The sequence below is a fragment of the Aulonocara stuartgranti genome (assembly GCF_965226115.1).
Source record: "Aulonocara stuartgranti genome assembly, chromosome: 16".
Taxonomy (NCBI): Eukaryota; Metazoa; Chordata; class Actinopteri; order Cichliformes; family Cichlidae; genus Aulonocara; species Aulonocara stuartgranti.
The window spans coordinates 36,029,684-36,047,162 of record NC_138952.1 but is presented as its reverse complement, the minus strand read 5'-3'; the positions used below and the strand labels follow the sequence as shown (position 1 = coordinate 36,047,162).

The following is a 17,479-nucleotide window of genomic DNA, read 5'->3' as shown; positions in this document are numbered from 1 at the left end:
TTGTATATAACAATTCAGTAATAACTCCTATTATGTTTTTTCTAGTTTGGTGATTACCCTTAAAATTGTAAAGAAGTTACAACTAAAATGTTAAATAAGGGACTCTTTTCCTTTCAGGTTACTACATGTTGGACTTACAGATGGGATCTTTGATGAGAACCATCTTGTCGGTCTCGACGAAAGGTCCCATGCCTATGATGTTCTCAGCTGCAATCCTGAAGAAGTAGCCCTTGCCATCGATGAGTCCTTGTACTACAGCATTGTTTCTTGTCACTGTGTAAGATACAGAGGTCCAACCCATGCGGTCTGACTCTCTCTTCTCAATAATATAGTTGGTAATGGCTGAGCCGCCATCATCCTCAGGGGAGTACCAGGTCAGCTTGCAGGAGTCATTGGTCAGGTTCTCTCCAGCGAAGGGAAGACCAACTGGTCCAGGAACGTCTGTAGAGATAAGGACGGAGTCAGACTCTGCACATAAAGCTTCCATATTCTACTTGGATACGCGGTTAAGAAAGTGGATGGGACAGCTCTTTATGCATCAGCATGTTCAAATTGTTTGAGGTGAATGTGATTACCCACCCAGGACCTCAACAATGACCGCCTTCTTCCTCTCTCCGCCCTCGTTCTTTGCACTTAGTGTATAAATGCCCTGGTGTTGGCGTCTGCAGTTCTTAATGACCAGTGAATTAGAGATGCCTGTCATCTCCACCACGGCCTCTTTGGGCACCTCACTGTCATCCCGGCACCAAGTGATCTGTGGGGCAGGTTTGCCGGACACGTAGGCGATAATGCGGATGGTGCCACCGGCATGGACTACGATTTTCTCCTTCACTGAGGCGTCAAGATCCATCTCAGGAGGAACTGCACGAGACGGGGACAATTTTTACGTTTGTGTTATTAACAAAAAATATTGCTTTGCCAGATGTTAAAGTTGGATCTGTATCTTACTTGTTCTGTCTTTGACCTCAATTAGCTCAGACACTAATCCAGGGTCTCCTACTCCAGCAGCATTCACAGCTCGGACTCTGAAGCGGTACAGACCACCTTCCTTAAGGCCAGCCACCACAAATTTAGTTCCTCTGATCTCAGTGTCCTTTGCCTGGGCAGAGGCGAAATGCAAATTAACGTTCATTTAATCATGTTAAAAACACTACATACTGGATCTTCATTGGCTTTGTGGAGATGTCTCAAATCCTGAAGTCAACATTACAACATTAAAGATGAGTTCAGAGCAACTGATGTCACTCTGTAAAGTAAAGATGTGGGTGGCTGTAGCTCAGGTGGCAGAGCAGGTCAGCCACTAATCAGAAGGTCGGTGGTTCGATCCCAGGCTGCATCCTGGCTGCATGCCAAATATCCTTGGGCAAGATACTAACCCCGTGTTTGCCTACTGGTGGTGGTCAGAGGGCCCGGTGGCGCCTGTGTCCGGCAGCCTCGCCTCTGTCAGTGCGCCCCAGGGCAGCTGTGGCTACAATGTAGCTGCCATCACCAGTGTGTGAATGTGTGTGTGAATGACTGAATGTAGTGTAAAGCGCTTTGGGGTCCTATGGACTAGAAAAGCGCTATACAAATGCAGGCCATTTACATATATACACAGATTACATTATTTTACTGCATCATTACAACCATAGTGCTCTATCTCTTCATAGATTTAATGCATTGGTGTCTTATGTTAGTCTTTTCCTCTTTCTCTCTCGCTCTACCGCCCTCGCTCTCTCCTGCGCAACTAGGTTAATTGGGAACCCTCCTGCATATTGATTGCAGGGTGCCGTCAGCCCGTATAAAGCTAAGCCGGTGTTTTTCTGGATCGTTCCTCCCGTGCGTTTGGCGCAAAGCAGCAGTAAATGCTGGCACACCGCGACGGATTGATCAGCAAGCGAGTAGATCATATGACAGCTACAGGTAGTGATGGTGAGATGAACTGAAGCTTCCATCCAACCGGTCGACTCATGGTTCGAAGCATTGTGATGCTTCATTTGCTCTACTGCGCCATCAAGTGGACGATTCAAGTGAAACGGGCTCTGTGATTATAATGATGTGATGTGTAAACCTCTAAACTGAATAAATTGTTTTCATGGTTATTTATCCTGAATATTGTCTCAGTATCTCTGATACAAAAGAGAAAGTGGAAACTATCAGGACAGAGTCTTGGTATGACTGTGTAACTGTTAGCCTCAGACACTCAGTCAATAGTATAATTCAGATCATAGATCAGTACATTTACATAATTTTATAACCATAAAAAGGAAGCTGACACTTTCGAGACTTTATCTAAGGTGTGAGCATCACAGCAGATGCCTTTGTGTCAACGTAGCTGAGGCTAAAACAGAAAAACGATTTTACAAAAATATTCTGCAGTAGATCAAAAAAGAAGGAAGAAAACTATTAATCAATAAATGAACATTACCTGATGCTGCTGAACTGAAGCAGAGCAAATTACAGAGGTTTTATTAGAGACACAGCTGAGCGTTTTGCAATTTTGCATAATGTTAAAAAGTTTACATTTGTTCAGAAGCCTATTGAATGGCAGAAATTAGGTTTTCTTTTCGGAAGTAAGTAGTAGTAAGTGGGAAATCAGCTGTGTTTTGCTGCCCATTTTATTTTGAACCTGGACAATTACCACCAGCACGAGTTGTAGTTTGACTCGTGGGGCGCAAGCCTTCCAGTTTGGTGTGTGTGTGTGTGTGTCTTTTATTAAAGTAATCACAGTTGGTTTTAGTTTTTATGATCTGTAGCGAGCCTGACGCTCAGTGTCCTTTTATTCTTTTAACGTATTGCTCTGTGTTGTATTTCAGTGGACGGAGGACGTGCCAGTGGCCCTGGGACCTCAGGTGGGGGGTCGTTTTCACACTTTCTTTTGCACAGCACCGGGTGGGCTGTAGTGATTTTCTTTTTGTGTGATTTTCTTTTGGGTCCACGGCTGCTGGTAAGTCCAAGTTCCATGATTGTTTTATTTTTAACTTGAGGACACTGTCAACAACGACGCTACCTTTTGCTTTCTAATATTTTATTTATTTTAACCGTAAATAAAACTGTATTAATATTGGAGCCAACCTGCCTCGGTGTGCATCCTCGAATCTGTGCGGCCTCTTTTTATTCCTTTTATCTATTTTTCTTAAATGTATATTTCCTGGGGGTGAAATTCCCCTAGGTGGCGTTGTCATTTTTCGATTTCTTTTATAACCCCGCCGAACACCTGGTCACAATCTGTTTCTCTTTTTACCTTCTCCCAGGCCTCTTCAGTTTCTGTTTCCTTCTCCTCTTCAGCTACACTCAGGAGTAGCCTCCTCTGAGCTTTCTTCTCCTCTTCCTCCTTGTTCACCTCCTTGAACTCCACAATGTAGCCTGTGACTTTTGACCCTCCGTCCACCAGAGGCGGTATCCACTCGAGCTCAACTGTAGACTTTGTCCAGTCTGTTACCTTTGGAGTGGGCGGTCCAGGAGGCTCTGCATGCACAAATTGAAATACTGTAAAGCTCCAGTTTCTGCTAAATCACAAATGTGATTAGAAGCATACACAATGGTAAAACATGTTTCAGCACCAACACAATTTGCTGTCTGGAGTTTGACATTTCATTTGGGATCATTTATTTTAGTTTTGCTCGAGAATTATTTAACAGGATCTAATCTCTGTTGCAATGTTGCTGCTAACATGCTTTAACACAATAATAACTTCTGTCTTACTGATGGGGTCTCTGCAGAGTATGGGGTCAGAAGGTATACTGGGCAGTCCACAGCCAGCAGCATTGACAGCAATGACCCTGAACTGGTATAGCGCCCCTTCCAGTAGCCCAGTGACATCCCAGTTGTTGCCCAGTGGCAGTGCCCTAATGGGCTCACGGTTGACACGGATCCAGCGCTTGGCAGTGGTCTCCTTCTTCTCGATGATGTAGCCAGTGACGGGGGACCCGCCATCGTACTTGGGTTCTTCCCAGTTGACAGTCATTGACTCCAGACAGACTTCGGTCACAGTGGGCTTCTCACACTGACCGGGGACAGCTGCAAGAGGACAGGGCTGTTATCCACGATCCACCCATAATCAATACATCATTTGTCTATGAATTACCAGACAGACAGATCAGAATCCTCTAGAGCTGTGGGTGTTAGTGACACAGTGTAATATGTAATATTGTCTATGTTTGGCCTGTTAAAGGCCAATTTCTTTTTTTAATATATCCTGATATATAAAACCATAGAACTGACAGTAGTTTTTTTAATATTAGAAAATGATGACGGTAAGTTATGCAGTAAGTGGACCGTAAATAAATAATTTAACATGTAATAGATAATATTAACAAAGTGTAATACAAGTTATTTGTCCTCATTTGTGTAATGAGGGTGAAGACGTGATGGTCTAAACTCACTGAAGAGATTTCTGGCCTTCTCTGGATCACTGACCAGTGGTGGGCCTACTCCAAACTTGTTTTGAGCCATGACTCTGAACTCATACTCATGGTTCTCGGTCAGCCGGGTTACCACATAGGTACACTCTTTGGGATCATTGGAGACATGGACCCACGATTTCCTGTTCTCCTCACGCTTCTCAACCACGTAGTTGGTGATCTTAGATCCACCGTCATCGATGGGAGGGTTCCAGGCGAGGCCTATTCTTTCTGCAAACACCTCCGTGAACTTGACTGGTCCGACTGGGGGACCGGGAGGCCCTACATAGGGAGGGAAGCTGAGTCATATATGTATATCTGAAGAGACCTGGAAATCACTTCAACCAGTGATCAAACCTGCTATCACCTGATAATTAAACTGCTACGAGACTTTTAACCTTGATTTGAGAACATCACACAATTTGAATAAACTGAGTCTCTGTTTCAAAATACAAGTGGACAAAATGACATTCTCATTCTCTCTGAAGATTGCTGTTTTTAATTGAACATTACAAACTTTTTTAGACAAAGAACTTTGGATACTGCAAAGGCTTTGAGTCGGGCATAGCGCTGTTGATTTGAAGGTGACACAGCGCTCTGCCAGGCCAAGCGTCTGATAATGAAACTTGTACTGCTGTTGCCTTTAAATTAAATTATCTGATGAGAAATATGGTTTGCTGTGATTCAGCTTTGTTGAGAAATAAAATCCAAATATTTTTTAAGAGTTGAAAAGACACATGTAACATCTTTAGGTTGAATTTCTTACCAAACACTGAGAGCTTGATGCCCTTGCAAACAGTGCCCAGACTATTAGTGGCGGTCAGGCTGTAGAGTGAGCTGTCATGCCTGCTGGCTTGCTGTATTAGAAGGGTGCACTTATCCTGGGTTACTAGTTTGTTGATGTGTTGGTCATACTGAATGGCAGACTTCTCCTCAGGTTTGTCCAGACTGGCTTTGTGCCAAACGAGGCTGGGGAACGGACAGCCGCTAACTTTTGCGACAATGCTGATGTCACAGCCCTCCTCTCCCTCCATAGCCTCACGTAGTTCAATAGTGGGCGGACCTGCAGAGAGATGATCCGTTTGTTATGATCGACAAAACAAACTGTTTGTTAATCACCATCATAAAGTTAACTGAATGCAACATTCTCAGGCACCCACAGATGTTCGTGAAACAGCCCCTATGAATATTTGACTGAAAAAACAAACGTGCTGGTCAAATAGAGTGGAATATGAGTAGCCTGTCATTGGCTGAAGAGGCTGTTGCTCACATGTCTGATCCTTGATGACCATGGGTCCAATGGTGGCAGAGGGTCGGCTGGGTCCAGCAGCATTTACAGCTTTTACTCTGAACTCATATTCTCCTCCCTGTAGATTAACAAGACAGTCAACACAAAGTTTGGGTAAAATTCCAGTAGAAATTCCCAAATCACTGTGGAAAGTGGGCTGAAAGCTCAGGTTTTATCCTCTCCTGTTATTTTTTGTTGTTAGTTTTTTTTGTAAAAAATATAGATGTCCTTCAGAAGCAACTCTCTCTGCAGGATACATTTTGGCTTAATTCTCAAATTTTGTGTTGGAGAAATACAAGTTAAAATGACAGTAACATCGCAAAGAGATAGAGTGGGTTAAAGATTATGCACTAAATATTAATCATCTTAAAAAACTTTAAAGTAAAAGAAGCAATCTTTATTGCATTATATCTTAATGCATCCTTGATCATCCAGCTAAGGAAATCCCAAAAAGCTGATTCTGTTCATCTGGAGGTAACGTTTTCAGTGGGAGAAGAGTTTTGCCAAAAATTGGTCCACCCCAAGGATCGGGTCCCCCGACACAAACAGAGTAACATAGTGTACGCTGTTACGTGCCAGGAGGAATGCCAGGATTTATACATCAGGGAAAACAAACAACCTCTGGCTAAGACAGGGGTGGGCAATTCCAGGCCGGTGTCCCTGGAGGTTTTAGATGTGTCCTTGAACCAACACAGCTGATTTAAATGGCTAAATTAGCTCTTCAACATGTCCTGAAGTTCTCCAGAGGCCTGGTAACGAACTAATCATGTGATTCAGGTGTGTTGACCCAAGGTGAGATCTAAAACCTGCAGGACACCGGCCCTTGGGGCCTGGAATTGCCCACCCCTGGGCTAAGTGGATGGCACAACACAGAAGAGCCACCTCGTCAGGCCAGGACTCTGCAGTCTATTTACACCTACAGGCCAGTGGACACTCTTTCAAGGATGAGGATGTAACATCCTGGACAGGGAGGGACGCTGGTTTGAGGGCGGAGTCAAGGAGGCCATTTACGTGAAAAGGGAAAGACCATCTCTGAATCGAGGAGGGGGCCTAAGGGTACATCTGTCACCATCTTACAATGCTGTGATTGCAGCCATTCCCCAACTCTCTGTGAATGGGACTCATGGCCATTGATCAGTGGTCATGAGAATTTGCATATTAATGATCTTGAAACTGACCATTTTTCACTGGTGGTGCTTGTTTCAGTTATTGGGCAAATTTCCTGTTTATAAGGTGGGAAACCTGCAGTCAGCTGAGACTGAAGACGTCAGCTGGATGAGTGACGAAACGTTTCTCCCACTGAAAACGCTACACCCCGATGAACAGAATCAACTTTTATTGCATTACATTTTCATCAGTTATCAGTTTGAGTTTTCTAGAAATCATCTTAAATAACTTCCAGAAAGAAAATGATCAATCTTAAAACTAGGACAAAAAGTGACATTTAAAATATGCCTTTCTCCAGCCATGTATTCATAAATGTGATTCTAATTAATACAGGAAACAAGCAGTACATGGAGGAATACTTTGAAGAGGAAAGCCTGACCTCTTTGAGATCCTCCACCACGAAGGTGAGCTCTTCCACATCTCTCTTGTTGCACTGTTTCCAGGTCTCTTTCTCCTTGCCGGTGGTGTCCCAGCTCAATCGTTCAATGATGTAATGCTTCACAGGAGAGCCACCATTATTTTTGGGAGCCTCCCAGCTCAAGGTGACAGTGTTCTTTGTCACCAGGTTAACCTTCAGCTTGGTGGGGGGGTCAGGTGGGTCTGAGAAAGAGGATGGTTAATGTTAGGGCAATTCATATAAACTTTGGAAGTATGTGCTGCATATCTGGAGCTGAAATTCCAAACAAGTCCTCACAGATGGGGTCTCTGGCCCGGACAGGTTCAGTGGTGACAGTGAACGGGCCGAATCCCAATCGGTTCTCTGCTCGCACTCTGAACAGGTAGTCCTGACCCTCTAGCAGTCCTGGCACCACGTAGGCCTGGCTAGCACAGGCTACATTAACCTGATAACAAAGCAAAAAACGCAGCTAATCAATCACAAACAGCAGAATCTTAAAGTTAAACTTAGCTGTTATATCTAGTGCTTCTGAGTCATGGACATATTAGAATCATAGAAGCAGCTTACTATTTAGCCTGGGAGTCTCTATCCATTCCTGCAACATCTAATCAAAGGGACTATTTCCATACATTACTTTTGAAACTTAGCAAAATAGAATAGAGAAACTGACAACAAGGTGATGTTTACCTTGGTCCAGGCCTTGTCGGTCACAGATTTCTTCTCAATAAAGTAACTCTTGATTCGCTCTCCTCCATCTGTATTGGGGAGCTTCCAGATCAGCCTCATGGTTGATCGGGTGATGTCAGTAATCTTTAAGTCCTTTGGAGGTCCGGGAACATCTGCAGGCACAAGCACAGTAAAACATTTAGGACACAGGAAAAAGATGCCACTCTGCCATTGCTAGTCATCTATAAGTATGCTTCTCTTAAAAAAAAGTCACAAACATACCGAGGACAATGACCCTGATGTTGAGGTGTTTCTGTCCAGACTTGTTCTTGGCTGTGATGGTGTAACGTCCAGAGTGAGTCCTCAGACTGACAGGTATAGTCACAACAGAAGTGGTGTCTGTGGACTCCACCTGAACAAGCAAAACAAAAAAATATTTAAAGAATTGTCTTATGTATTTTGTAAGATATACAAACACAAACATAATAATGCAATGGTTTCATAAAATTGTAACAGACAAGTGAAAAATAAGGGAAAGAAGGGCAAGAACTCTTCAGAAAGGTGATTTTTTTTTTCCTGAAAATGTGGTATTAAGGTCTCACCTCAGAGTCCACAGGCAGTGTGTGGAGTTTGTTTTTCTTGTGCGACTTGGCTTTGCCGTCAAAGTCCCAGGTTACCTTAGGAGTGGGCCGGCCTTTGATGGTGGTGGGGATTCTAATGGGATCTCCAGCACGGATGGAAACCAGGTCATCTGCCATCACATCAAGTGTGATTGAAGGTGGAACTGTTGAGTAGGAATTGATAAACACATCAGTGGATGAAATACACAGTATCTACTTATTGTAGGGAAAATTACTTTAAATTCAGACATACGTTGGACATCCTCAATAAGAACTTCACTAGTGCGGGGGCTGGGATCAGACTCTCCAATGTCATTGACAGCAATGATCCTGAACCGGTAGCGCTTCAGCTCGCGGAGGCTTGGCACTGTAAACTCAGTAGTGGGGTGCAGGGTTTCAGGATCATTTACTCTCACCCACTCTGATGTCCCCTCATCCTGTATCTGGATAATGTAGCCCTTGATGGGACTGCCACCATCACTCTCTGGTGGTTTCCAGGAGAGTGTGACATTGTGTTTTGTCTTATCGGCCACCTCGGGAGCAGCAGGCATGCTTGGAGGAGCTGCAGGGAAAAGCAACAGAATGTGAAAAAAGTATCCAAATTCTATCATTCATCATCCCCCTGAATCTGGTGGCCAACACCAGACTTAAGTAAGCTGGTGGGTTTTAAAAAGACATGCATTGTCCTTTACTTACTGAGAGGGTCAACAGCAAAGGCAGAGTCAGATGGTCCACTGAAAGGTCCGGTTCCTGCTGAATTACAGGCTGCGACCCTAAACTCGTACTCTGTTCCTTCAAACAGACGTGTCACCTGAGAGACACATAATGCAACAGTATTCAATTTCTAAACAAGGAGTTGTACACACCGAGGCAGTGCTTTCCTTAAAATAAATGCTAAAATTACTAGAAAGCCCCACAGCTCACCTGGTACTCCCAGCCTTTCATGCCCCTCTTTGTGATGGGCATCTTATTGACTTTAGCCCAGTAAGCAGTACCTTTCTCTCTTTTTTCCAGCCAGTAACCAATAATCGTGGAGCCTCCATTATCTCTGGGAGGTTCCCAGGTTAGAGTCATGGAGGTCTTGCAGTACTCTGCAATTGTTGGTTTCTCTGGAGGGCCAGGAAGGCCGAAGGGGTCTATAATTTGAACTTCCTCAGTTGTGCAGGGATCAGATTTACCGTAGCGGTTCTCAGCCCGTACCCGGAAAAGGTAGGTCTTTTTGTCTTCCAGGTTCCAGACCTTCAAAAGATGTAGGTGATGTTACCATTGGAAACCAATTGGACTACATTTATTATTATTAATATAACTTGTAGTTGGTGCTACTATTATAAAGACATACCCCATATTTTCTCTCAATTATACTATTTGTAACCTCCTCCCACTGCGGTTCAGGTGGAGCTTCCTGTCCCTCTTCCACCTCAGGCACCTCTGTTACCACTTCCTTCTTCTCAATGATGTAGTTGGTCAGTTCACTTCCGCCATTATCAAGTGGTGCGTCCCAGTTGAGGTAGCAGGACTCACCTCTGATATTGGTTACTGTCACTTTCCTTGGTGGAGTTGGTCGGTCTGAAGAGAAGAGCATGAGTTCAGTCAGGACACTGTCAGCTGGTTACTCTGATACAAACAGAACTAGCATAACTAATAACATAACACCATATTTTATGTTATAAAGTACCACCACAGTGACATGATTTCAACTCACCAAGCACCATGACATAGACCGTGTGCGTGGCTGAACCCATGTTGTTGGAGGCAGCCACAGTGTAACTGCCACGGTCCCTCCTGTTGGCTGCTGGGATAGACAGCATGGTCTTGCAATTCATTCTGCCAGTCACATTTGTCTCCATCAGTAGAGTCTCAGTAGGCTTCTCGATCACTACGTCATCCTTAGACCACTCAATCTTAGGGATGGGGAGTCCCAGGACATCAGCTGGGATCTCGATGGATTCACCCTTCTTCACAGTAATGGTGTCCCCTTTGAACTGCTTCAGCATGTGAATCTCAGGAGACACTGAGAAAGGCAAGACAGAAATCAACCAAATCAGAATGCATGAGCCATGAGCCAAGTTATTAGCGTCCACCAGGGTTGACCTCTTTATTTTATATACATTTCTCTGGAGAAAACTCTTCCATCCATTACTTGAACAAGTAGAAGTTTTCAGGCTTTACCTTCATCATCTTGGATAACCACAGTCAGTGGGATGGATGGCTCACTCTCTCCAATAAGGTTGGCACACTTGATTCTGAACTCGTACATCCAGGCATCATCCAGGCCCTCCACAGTCATAGTCATGTTGGGACAGATCTCAGTGTTGCAGGGCTCAAAGGCCTGCTGGTCCTGCCTCTTTTTCTCAACAAAGTAACCAATGATAGGGCTGCCGCCATCATTACGTGGTGGTTTCCAGGCGAACGTGATGGAGTTCTTTGTGCGTTCAGTGTAGTGGAACTTCTCAGGATATGATGGCGGGCCTGCAAAACCACACAAGAAACTTGTTTCAAATACACTTCCACATTTCACACTGCTTCTAAACACAAAATCCCCAACATCCATAGAATGAAAATAAACGTAGCACTCACCCTGTGGGTCTACAGCCTTGATGGGTCCTAGCTCAACAGGTGGGCCCAGGCCGTATTTGTTCTTGGCGATGACACGGAACAGGTATTCTTGTCCCTCCATAATGCCCACACACTCACACTTGGACGAGGCGGTTTCAACAGGTTGCCTCCATGTGTGCATCTTGGGATCTCTTCGCTCCACGAGGAAGCCGGTCAAGTCACTGCCTCCATCGTCTTCAGGGTCATCCCAGTTCAGAAAGATCATCTTACGAGTGACAACAACAGGCTTCAGGTCTGTGACAGGTCCCGGGACATCTGAAAATAAAACAATATTATCCTGTTTGATCATTTGTTCAACTAATTACAAGTTCAGACTGAATTCTAACGTCCTGGACTCACCCATGACCTCCACTCTGGTCCATGCAGACTTGATGCCACTGGGGTTGCAAGCGGAGATTTGATATTTTCCGCAGTCTTTCCTCTGGACATTCTTGACTGAAAAGATGCTGTTGTTGTCCTCAGTGAGGATCTCCGCACGGTCTTTGTCGGGTTTGCCATCATCCTTGGTCCAGGTGATGGCTGGGTAGGGTTTACCTGTGACTGTAGCAGGTATAAGGAGGTTTTCTCCAGCTCTGATCACGACGCCATTCTTGACAGACAGATCCAATTCAATTACTGGGATCTCTGTTAGTGATGACCAGCAAAGAAGCAAAGAATGAAAAACAAACAAATAAAATACAAGAAGAAGAAGATATACATCAATACGAAATTAAACAAGATTTGATCTAATTGAACACTGGTTCAAATTTCTACATTTTTAAAAAAAAATTTCTGAGTTTTTCAGCTAACCTGCAGGATTTCTGACGAATACAGACTCTGTGAATCCTGGTGTTCCCTCTCCAGCAGCATTACAGGCAATGACTCTGACCGTGTACTTTGCTCCCTCTCTGACTCCATAAACAGTGAAGTTCCGAGTCTTCCACGGACGTTCCGTAGATCTTGACCAGTCCTTGGTACCAGCCATAGCCTGAATAACACCACAAAACAAACAAGAACATCCATCAGGACTGAAATCAACTTCTAACATGACAGAATCTCAAAAACAAAGTTAAAAACCTATGAGAAGTAACTTTTTTCACCTTATCCACATGATATCCCAGGATTTCCCCACCTCCATTGTCAGCAGGCGGGTCCCACTCAACTTCGATGGAGTGGTCAGTAGTTGCTGCCACTCGGGCAACTGGAGGACCTGGAGGCACTGTAGGGTCAAAGTAAACACAGATGAATCTCACCCTACAATTGACTATATTTCAGTGAGAATAACTATACCCAGATGAGGTAGGAAGTAATTCAGTTCGAATATTATACTAAAACAAAAAAACACTTGGAAATCATCTAATCTAATGTTTTAGATCATCAAACAAATTGTATTTAACAAAGACAACATAAGTAAATAGAAAATGCTGTTTTTTTCATGATGATTTCATTTAGTACAAGAATCCAAACCTACCTGGCCCTATATGAAAAAGTGAACCTAACAGCTGGTTCTACCACCTCTCGCAGCAAGAACTGCAATCAGGTGTTTGCAATAACTGGCAATGAATCTTTTATATTGGTGTGGAAGAATTTTGGTCTACTCTTCTTTGCAGATATGTTTGAATTCAGCCATATTGCCCTGTTTGAAGTCATGTCAATCCACTTCTATATGTTTTAAGTCTGGAGTTACTCTTGGCTACTCCTAAACCTTCAGTTGGGCTTTTTAGGCCATCCAAACGTGAACTTGCTGGTGTGTTTTGTATCATCGTACTGCTCCATAACCTGGGTGCGCTTGAGCTTCAGGGCACAAAGTGATGGCTGAATATTCTCTTTCAGGATTTTCTAGTAGAGAAGAGAATTCATGGTTCCATTCATTTGCTCATTTTATGCCAGATGCAACAGGACTCTTCAAAATGTTAAACTGTAACCCTTTCCCTCCACGGCGGCGATGTCTCATTCGAATGCTTGCCATATTAACTTTCGATGGCACTTTATCTGCCTGCCATGTTTGACCACAGATAATGGGGAATCAGGGTTCGATTCCGGAGAGAACCTGACAAACGACTACCACATCCAAGGAAGGCAGCACACGCACCAATGATCCCCTCCCGACTCAGGGAGGTAGTGATGAAAAATAACAATACAGGACTCTTTCGAGGCCCTGTAATGTGAATGTGAATGAAATAATCTTTTAAAAAATATTTTCTATTTACTCAGGTTACCAATTTCTAATATTAAAATTTGTTTGAAATTTTATCTGAAACATATAAATGTGACAAGTATTTAAAAAAACCAAAAGAAAATCTTAAAAGGAGCAAATAATTTTACCATAACTTTTTCTTCTTCATACTTCTAAATTCTAAAAATTGCCAGTTGCTCATTTTTCAAATATTAAATAAATGTTATAGATGGATATAACTAAGAATAAAACATTTAGTGACAACTCACAGTTCTGTCGAACAAAGGATTTAGAACAGTTTACGTACAAATTGCTGGCTGGGCAGTCTTGGGTTCAGAGGGAACACTGAACTTTCCAGGGCCGGCCTGGTTTTCGGCAGCAACTCTAAAGATGTAAGTCAGCCCCTCGATCAGACCTTCAACATTTAGCTCAGGGACAGGGATGATGTTCCTGAAGACCAAAGGTACCATGAAGGCTTTGTTATTACCCTCACACAAGCCAATATGCACTTTCATGTGTCTTGTTGCAAATTGGAAAAGAAAGAAAGAAAATGGTTACATTGTATGGTTTTCTCACCTATTTACACGTGCCCAGTGTGAGCTGTTGATCTCACGGCGCTCCACCCAGTATCCCAAGATGGGGCTGCCATTATCATTTGGTTCATTCCATGTGACCAGCATGCTATTGGCTGTGATGTCATCAACTTGTGGTTTATCAGGTGCTTCGGGAGGTTCTAAGGACATACCGAGATGAAATAGCAGAACAAAAATAAGTGGTATGTTACTATTGTTTATATACCTTTAAGTTCATTAATAGCACAGTTATCTGTTAATTAATCTACATAATGACATATATTTAATTTCAGTTGACCTTTAATCAGTTACAAACATTTTTGTGCTTTAAAACTTTACAAACCAAGCTGAAAAAAACAACAAACAAATAAAACAAAACCAAAAACTAGCTTACAGCATAGACCAGAATAATAATAAATGCACCCATACCAAAAGGATTCTTGGCAATGACCGGTTTGGAGACACAGGGTGGGCCTGCACCATACTTGTTCTCAGCCACGACCCTAAAGATGTACTCCTTCTTTTCAATGAGTTTGGGCACCAAGTAACGACATCCTTTCAATATTGCGGTAACGGTGCTCCAACCAATCTCCAGCTTGGAGTTGTCTTTCTGTTCCAGGGTGTAGTTGAGAATCTCGCTGCCACCATCATCCAGAGGGGGATCCCACTTGCAGATCACAGAGTTCTTCCTCACCTCCTCGAATCTAAAGTTTACGGGAGGCCCGGGAGTATCTGTAGACAGAATAAATGTTCAGATTTGAACTTTTTGTATCTTTTTTTAACACATGATTAGCTTTAAAGTATAAAGCTTTGGTTATAGAAAACACAAAAGAACTCGCACCGAGTATGTTGACCTCGCAGGTTGCCGAGGCAATGCCATGGTCGTTCTCCACCTTCACCATGTAGACACCATGATCAGGGCGAATCGAGTCCCTGATAACGATAGAGGATACACCCTTGTGGCTATTGTCGATGGCCAGGCGTTCATTTATGGTGGGGTAGTCTGGCTCCTCGACCTCTGGTTGTGGAACTTCCTCCTCCTTTTTCACCTCGCCTTCTTTTTTCACCTCGCCTTCTTTTTCCTCAGGTTCTTTCACCTCTCCCTCCTTCTCCTCTTTCTTCTCAGCTGTCCCCTCTTCTTTCTCCTTTTCCTCCTTCTTTTCCTCTTCCTTCTTTTCCACCTTCTTCTTCAGGGGTTTTTCAGGTCTCTTCCGGAGTGGCTCAGGCTGAATTGATTGGTTGTTCCAGTACCAGGTGATCTGAGGGTACGGAGATCCTGAAATGTTGGCATCCAGGCAGATCTCGTAGCCTCGCTTCACGGCGAGACCAGACTGCAAGCTGCCACTCAGGAAAACCTTTGGAGGATCTAAGAGAGAAATAAAATCAGACAAACCGAAATGCGTACCTAGAAATAAAGAAAGTGAGAGATAGATCGAGAGAGAACGAGACCACACAGCTGATACATACCAATGGTATCAGCGGCCTTGATAAATGGCGTGTTGCGTGATGGCTCACTGATCCCAGCAGCATTTTCAGCTCTGACTCTAAAGGTGAAGTTCTTTCCTTCAATCAATCCTCTGACGGTGTAGGATACTACAGGCACCAGGAAGTCATTGCACCTCTCCCACTTGTCCTCTCCTTTCTGCTGCTTCTCTAGGATGTAGCCCATGATTTTGGAGCCACCATCATACATGGGAGGCTTCCAGGTTAGAGTAACAGTACTGGATGTTGGGTTGTGGGTTTCCACATCCACTGGTGGGTCAGGAGCATCTGGAACAAGATTTTGCATTCAGTTAGATTTCTCTTGGAAGCAAAATGTCAAACATTGAAAACTTAGGAAAACTAAATATTCATTTTCATACCAACACCAACTAGAATCTTGATATAAATGAGTAACAGTAGGTGGACATTAGGTAAGGCTGCACTTTTTGCAGCGATCTCGTATAGAAAACTATTCTGCGCATATATAAAACAGGTCCGTGGCTCCGAACTGTAGTACAGGGACCTCTGGCTGATACGTCGGGTTCGTGTCGGGCTCGTAGCTGAAAACGAGCTTTACTTTGTTGTCTGGGTCAAGTTTCAGACAGAGAGGCGTTGAAAGGCTGCTCCAACAGAACTTATTGTTTCAGAGGAAAACAGGAACACGGTGTACAGTCGAGTCTTAATAGCTTACTTACAGCTGGGCTCGTCAGGCTGCAGTGGTTATTATTATTATTAACGGGCGACCGTGGCTCAGGGGGTTGGGAATCGCATCTGTAACCGGAAGGTCGCCGGTTCGATCCCTGGGCTCTCTGTCCGGGTCGTTGTGTCCTTGGGCAAGACACTTTACCCTACTTGCCTACTGGTGTTGGCCAGAGGGGCCGATGGCGCGATATGGCAGCCTTGCTTCTGTCAGTCTGTCCCAGGGCAGCTGTGGCTACAACTGTAGCTTGCCTCCACCAGTGTGTGAATGTGAGAGTGAATGAATAGTGGAATTGTAAAGCGCTTTGAGGTTCTCGAAAAAGCGCTATATAAATGCAATCCATTATTATTATTATTATTATTATTATTATATTTACATGCTTCCAGCTTCCGTTTCTGCTCGGTGACAAGCTGAAGAGGAGACATGGGCCCATCCTCCCGCAGGCCCACCACCCGCAGGAGGCGCCATAGGGGTCGGGTGCATTGTGTGCCGGGTGGCGGCCAGGAGCGGAGGCCCTGGCGGACTGACCTCCGGCTGCCAAGACTGGCAATAGGGACATGGAATGTCACCTCTCTGGTGGGGAAGGAGCCTGAGTTAGTGCGTGAGGTTGAGAGGTACCGGCTAGATATAGTCGGGCTCACCTCTACACATGGCTTGGGCTCTGGAACCAGTCTCCTGGAGAGGGGCTGGACTCTGTCTCAGTCTGGAGTTGCCCCTGGTGAGAGGCGGCGGGCTGGGGTGGGTATTCTAATATCTCCTCGGCTTGCTGCCGGTACTTTGGGGTTTTTCCCGGTGGACGAGAGGGTTTGTTCCCTGCGCCTTAGGGTCGGGGAACGGGTCCTGACTGTCATCTGCGCTTATGCGCCGAGTGGCAGTTCGGAGTACCCAGCCTTCCTAGAGTCCCTGGGGGGGGGGGGGGGGGGGGTGCTGGAAGGTGCTCCATCTGGAGACTCTGTTGTCCTGCTGGGACACTTCAATGCTCACGTGGGTAACGACAGCGAGACCTGGAGGGGCGTGATTGGGAGGAACGGCCTCCCTGATCTGAACCCGAGCGGTGCTTTGTTATTGGACTTCTGTGCTAATCACAGTTTGGCCATAACGAACACCCTGTTCGAACATAAGAGTGTCCATAAGTGCACGTGGCACCAGGACGCTCTAGGCCGTAGGTCGATGATCGATTTTGTAATCGTATCACCAGACCTGCGACCATATGTTCTGGACACTCGGGTAAAGAGAGGGGCTGAGCTGTCAACTGATCACCACCTGGTGGTGAGTTGGATCAGGTGGCGGGGGAGGACGCTGGACAGACCTGGTGCACCTAAACGCGTAGTGAGGGTGTGCTGGGAACGTCTAGCAGAGGCCCCAGTCCACGAGGTCTTCAACGCACACCTCCGGCAGAGCTTCAACAGCATTCCGAGGGAGACTGGGGAAATT

General features: G+C 44.7%; 1 protein-coding gene across 1 annotated transcript in view; it reads right to left on the bottom strand.

The window, feature by feature from the left end:
* Nucleotides 1-17,479, bottom strand: part of ttn.2 (titin, tandem duplicate 2) — a 217,919-nt gene that overhangs the window by 69,268 nt on the left and 131,172 nt on the right. Inside the window, exons 137-164 of the mRNA XM_082507917.1 lie at nucleotides 15,331-15,633; nucleotides 14,705-15,229; nucleotides 14,293-14,595; nucleotides 13,868-14,024; nucleotides 13,599-13,741; nucleotides 12,216-12,334; nucleotides 11,926-12,103; nucleotides 11,476-11,760; nucleotides 11,098-11,391; nucleotides 10,690-10,989; nucleotides 10,223-10,531; nucleotides 9,860-10,086; nucleotides 9,445-9,759; nucleotides 9,217-9,331; nucleotides 8,774-9,082; nucleotides 8,503-8,684; nucleotides 8,183-8,312; nucleotides 7,922-8,073; nucleotides 7,532-7,679; nucleotides 7,217-7,437; nucleotides 5,653-5,749; nucleotides 5,149-5,445; nucleotides 4,365-4,664; nucleotides 3,685-3,999; nucleotides 3,224-3,447; nucleotides 949-1,099; nucleotides 580-861; nucleotides 139-441 (exon numbers count right to left, since the gene is read on the bottom strand). Of these exons, the coding sequence (XP_082364043.1) occupies nucleotides 139-441; nucleotides 580-861; nucleotides 949-1,099; nucleotides 3,224-3,447; nucleotides 3,685-3,999; nucleotides 4,365-4,664; nucleotides 5,149-5,445; nucleotides 5,653-5,749; nucleotides 7,217-7,437; nucleotides 7,532-7,679; nucleotides 7,922-8,073; nucleotides 8,183-8,312; nucleotides 8,503-8,684; nucleotides 8,774-9,082; nucleotides 9,217-9,331; nucleotides 9,445-9,759; nucleotides 9,860-10,086; nucleotides 10,223-10,531; nucleotides 10,690-10,989; nucleotides 11,098-11,391; nucleotides 11,476-11,760; nucleotides 11,926-12,103; nucleotides 12,216-12,334; nucleotides 13,599-13,741; nucleotides 13,868-14,024; nucleotides 14,293-14,595; nucleotides 14,705-15,229; nucleotides 15,331-15,633 (6,684 nt within the window). The remainder of the gene's footprint in view (nucleotides 1-138; nucleotides 442-579; nucleotides 862-948; nucleotides 1,100-3,223; nucleotides 3,448-3,684; nucleotides 4,000-4,364; nucleotides 4,665-5,148; nucleotides 5,446-5,652; nucleotides 5,750-7,216; nucleotides 7,438-7,531; nucleotides 7,680-7,921; nucleotides 8,074-8,182; nucleotides 8,313-8,502; nucleotides 8,685-8,773; nucleotides 9,083-9,216; nucleotides 9,332-9,444; nucleotides 9,760-9,859; nucleotides 10,087-10,222; nucleotides 10,532-10,689; nucleotides 10,990-11,097; nucleotides 11,392-11,475; nucleotides 11,761-11,925; nucleotides 12,104-12,215; nucleotides 12,335-13,598; nucleotides 13,742-13,867; nucleotides 14,025-14,292; nucleotides 14,596-14,704; nucleotides 15,230-15,330; nucleotides 15,634-17,479) is intronic.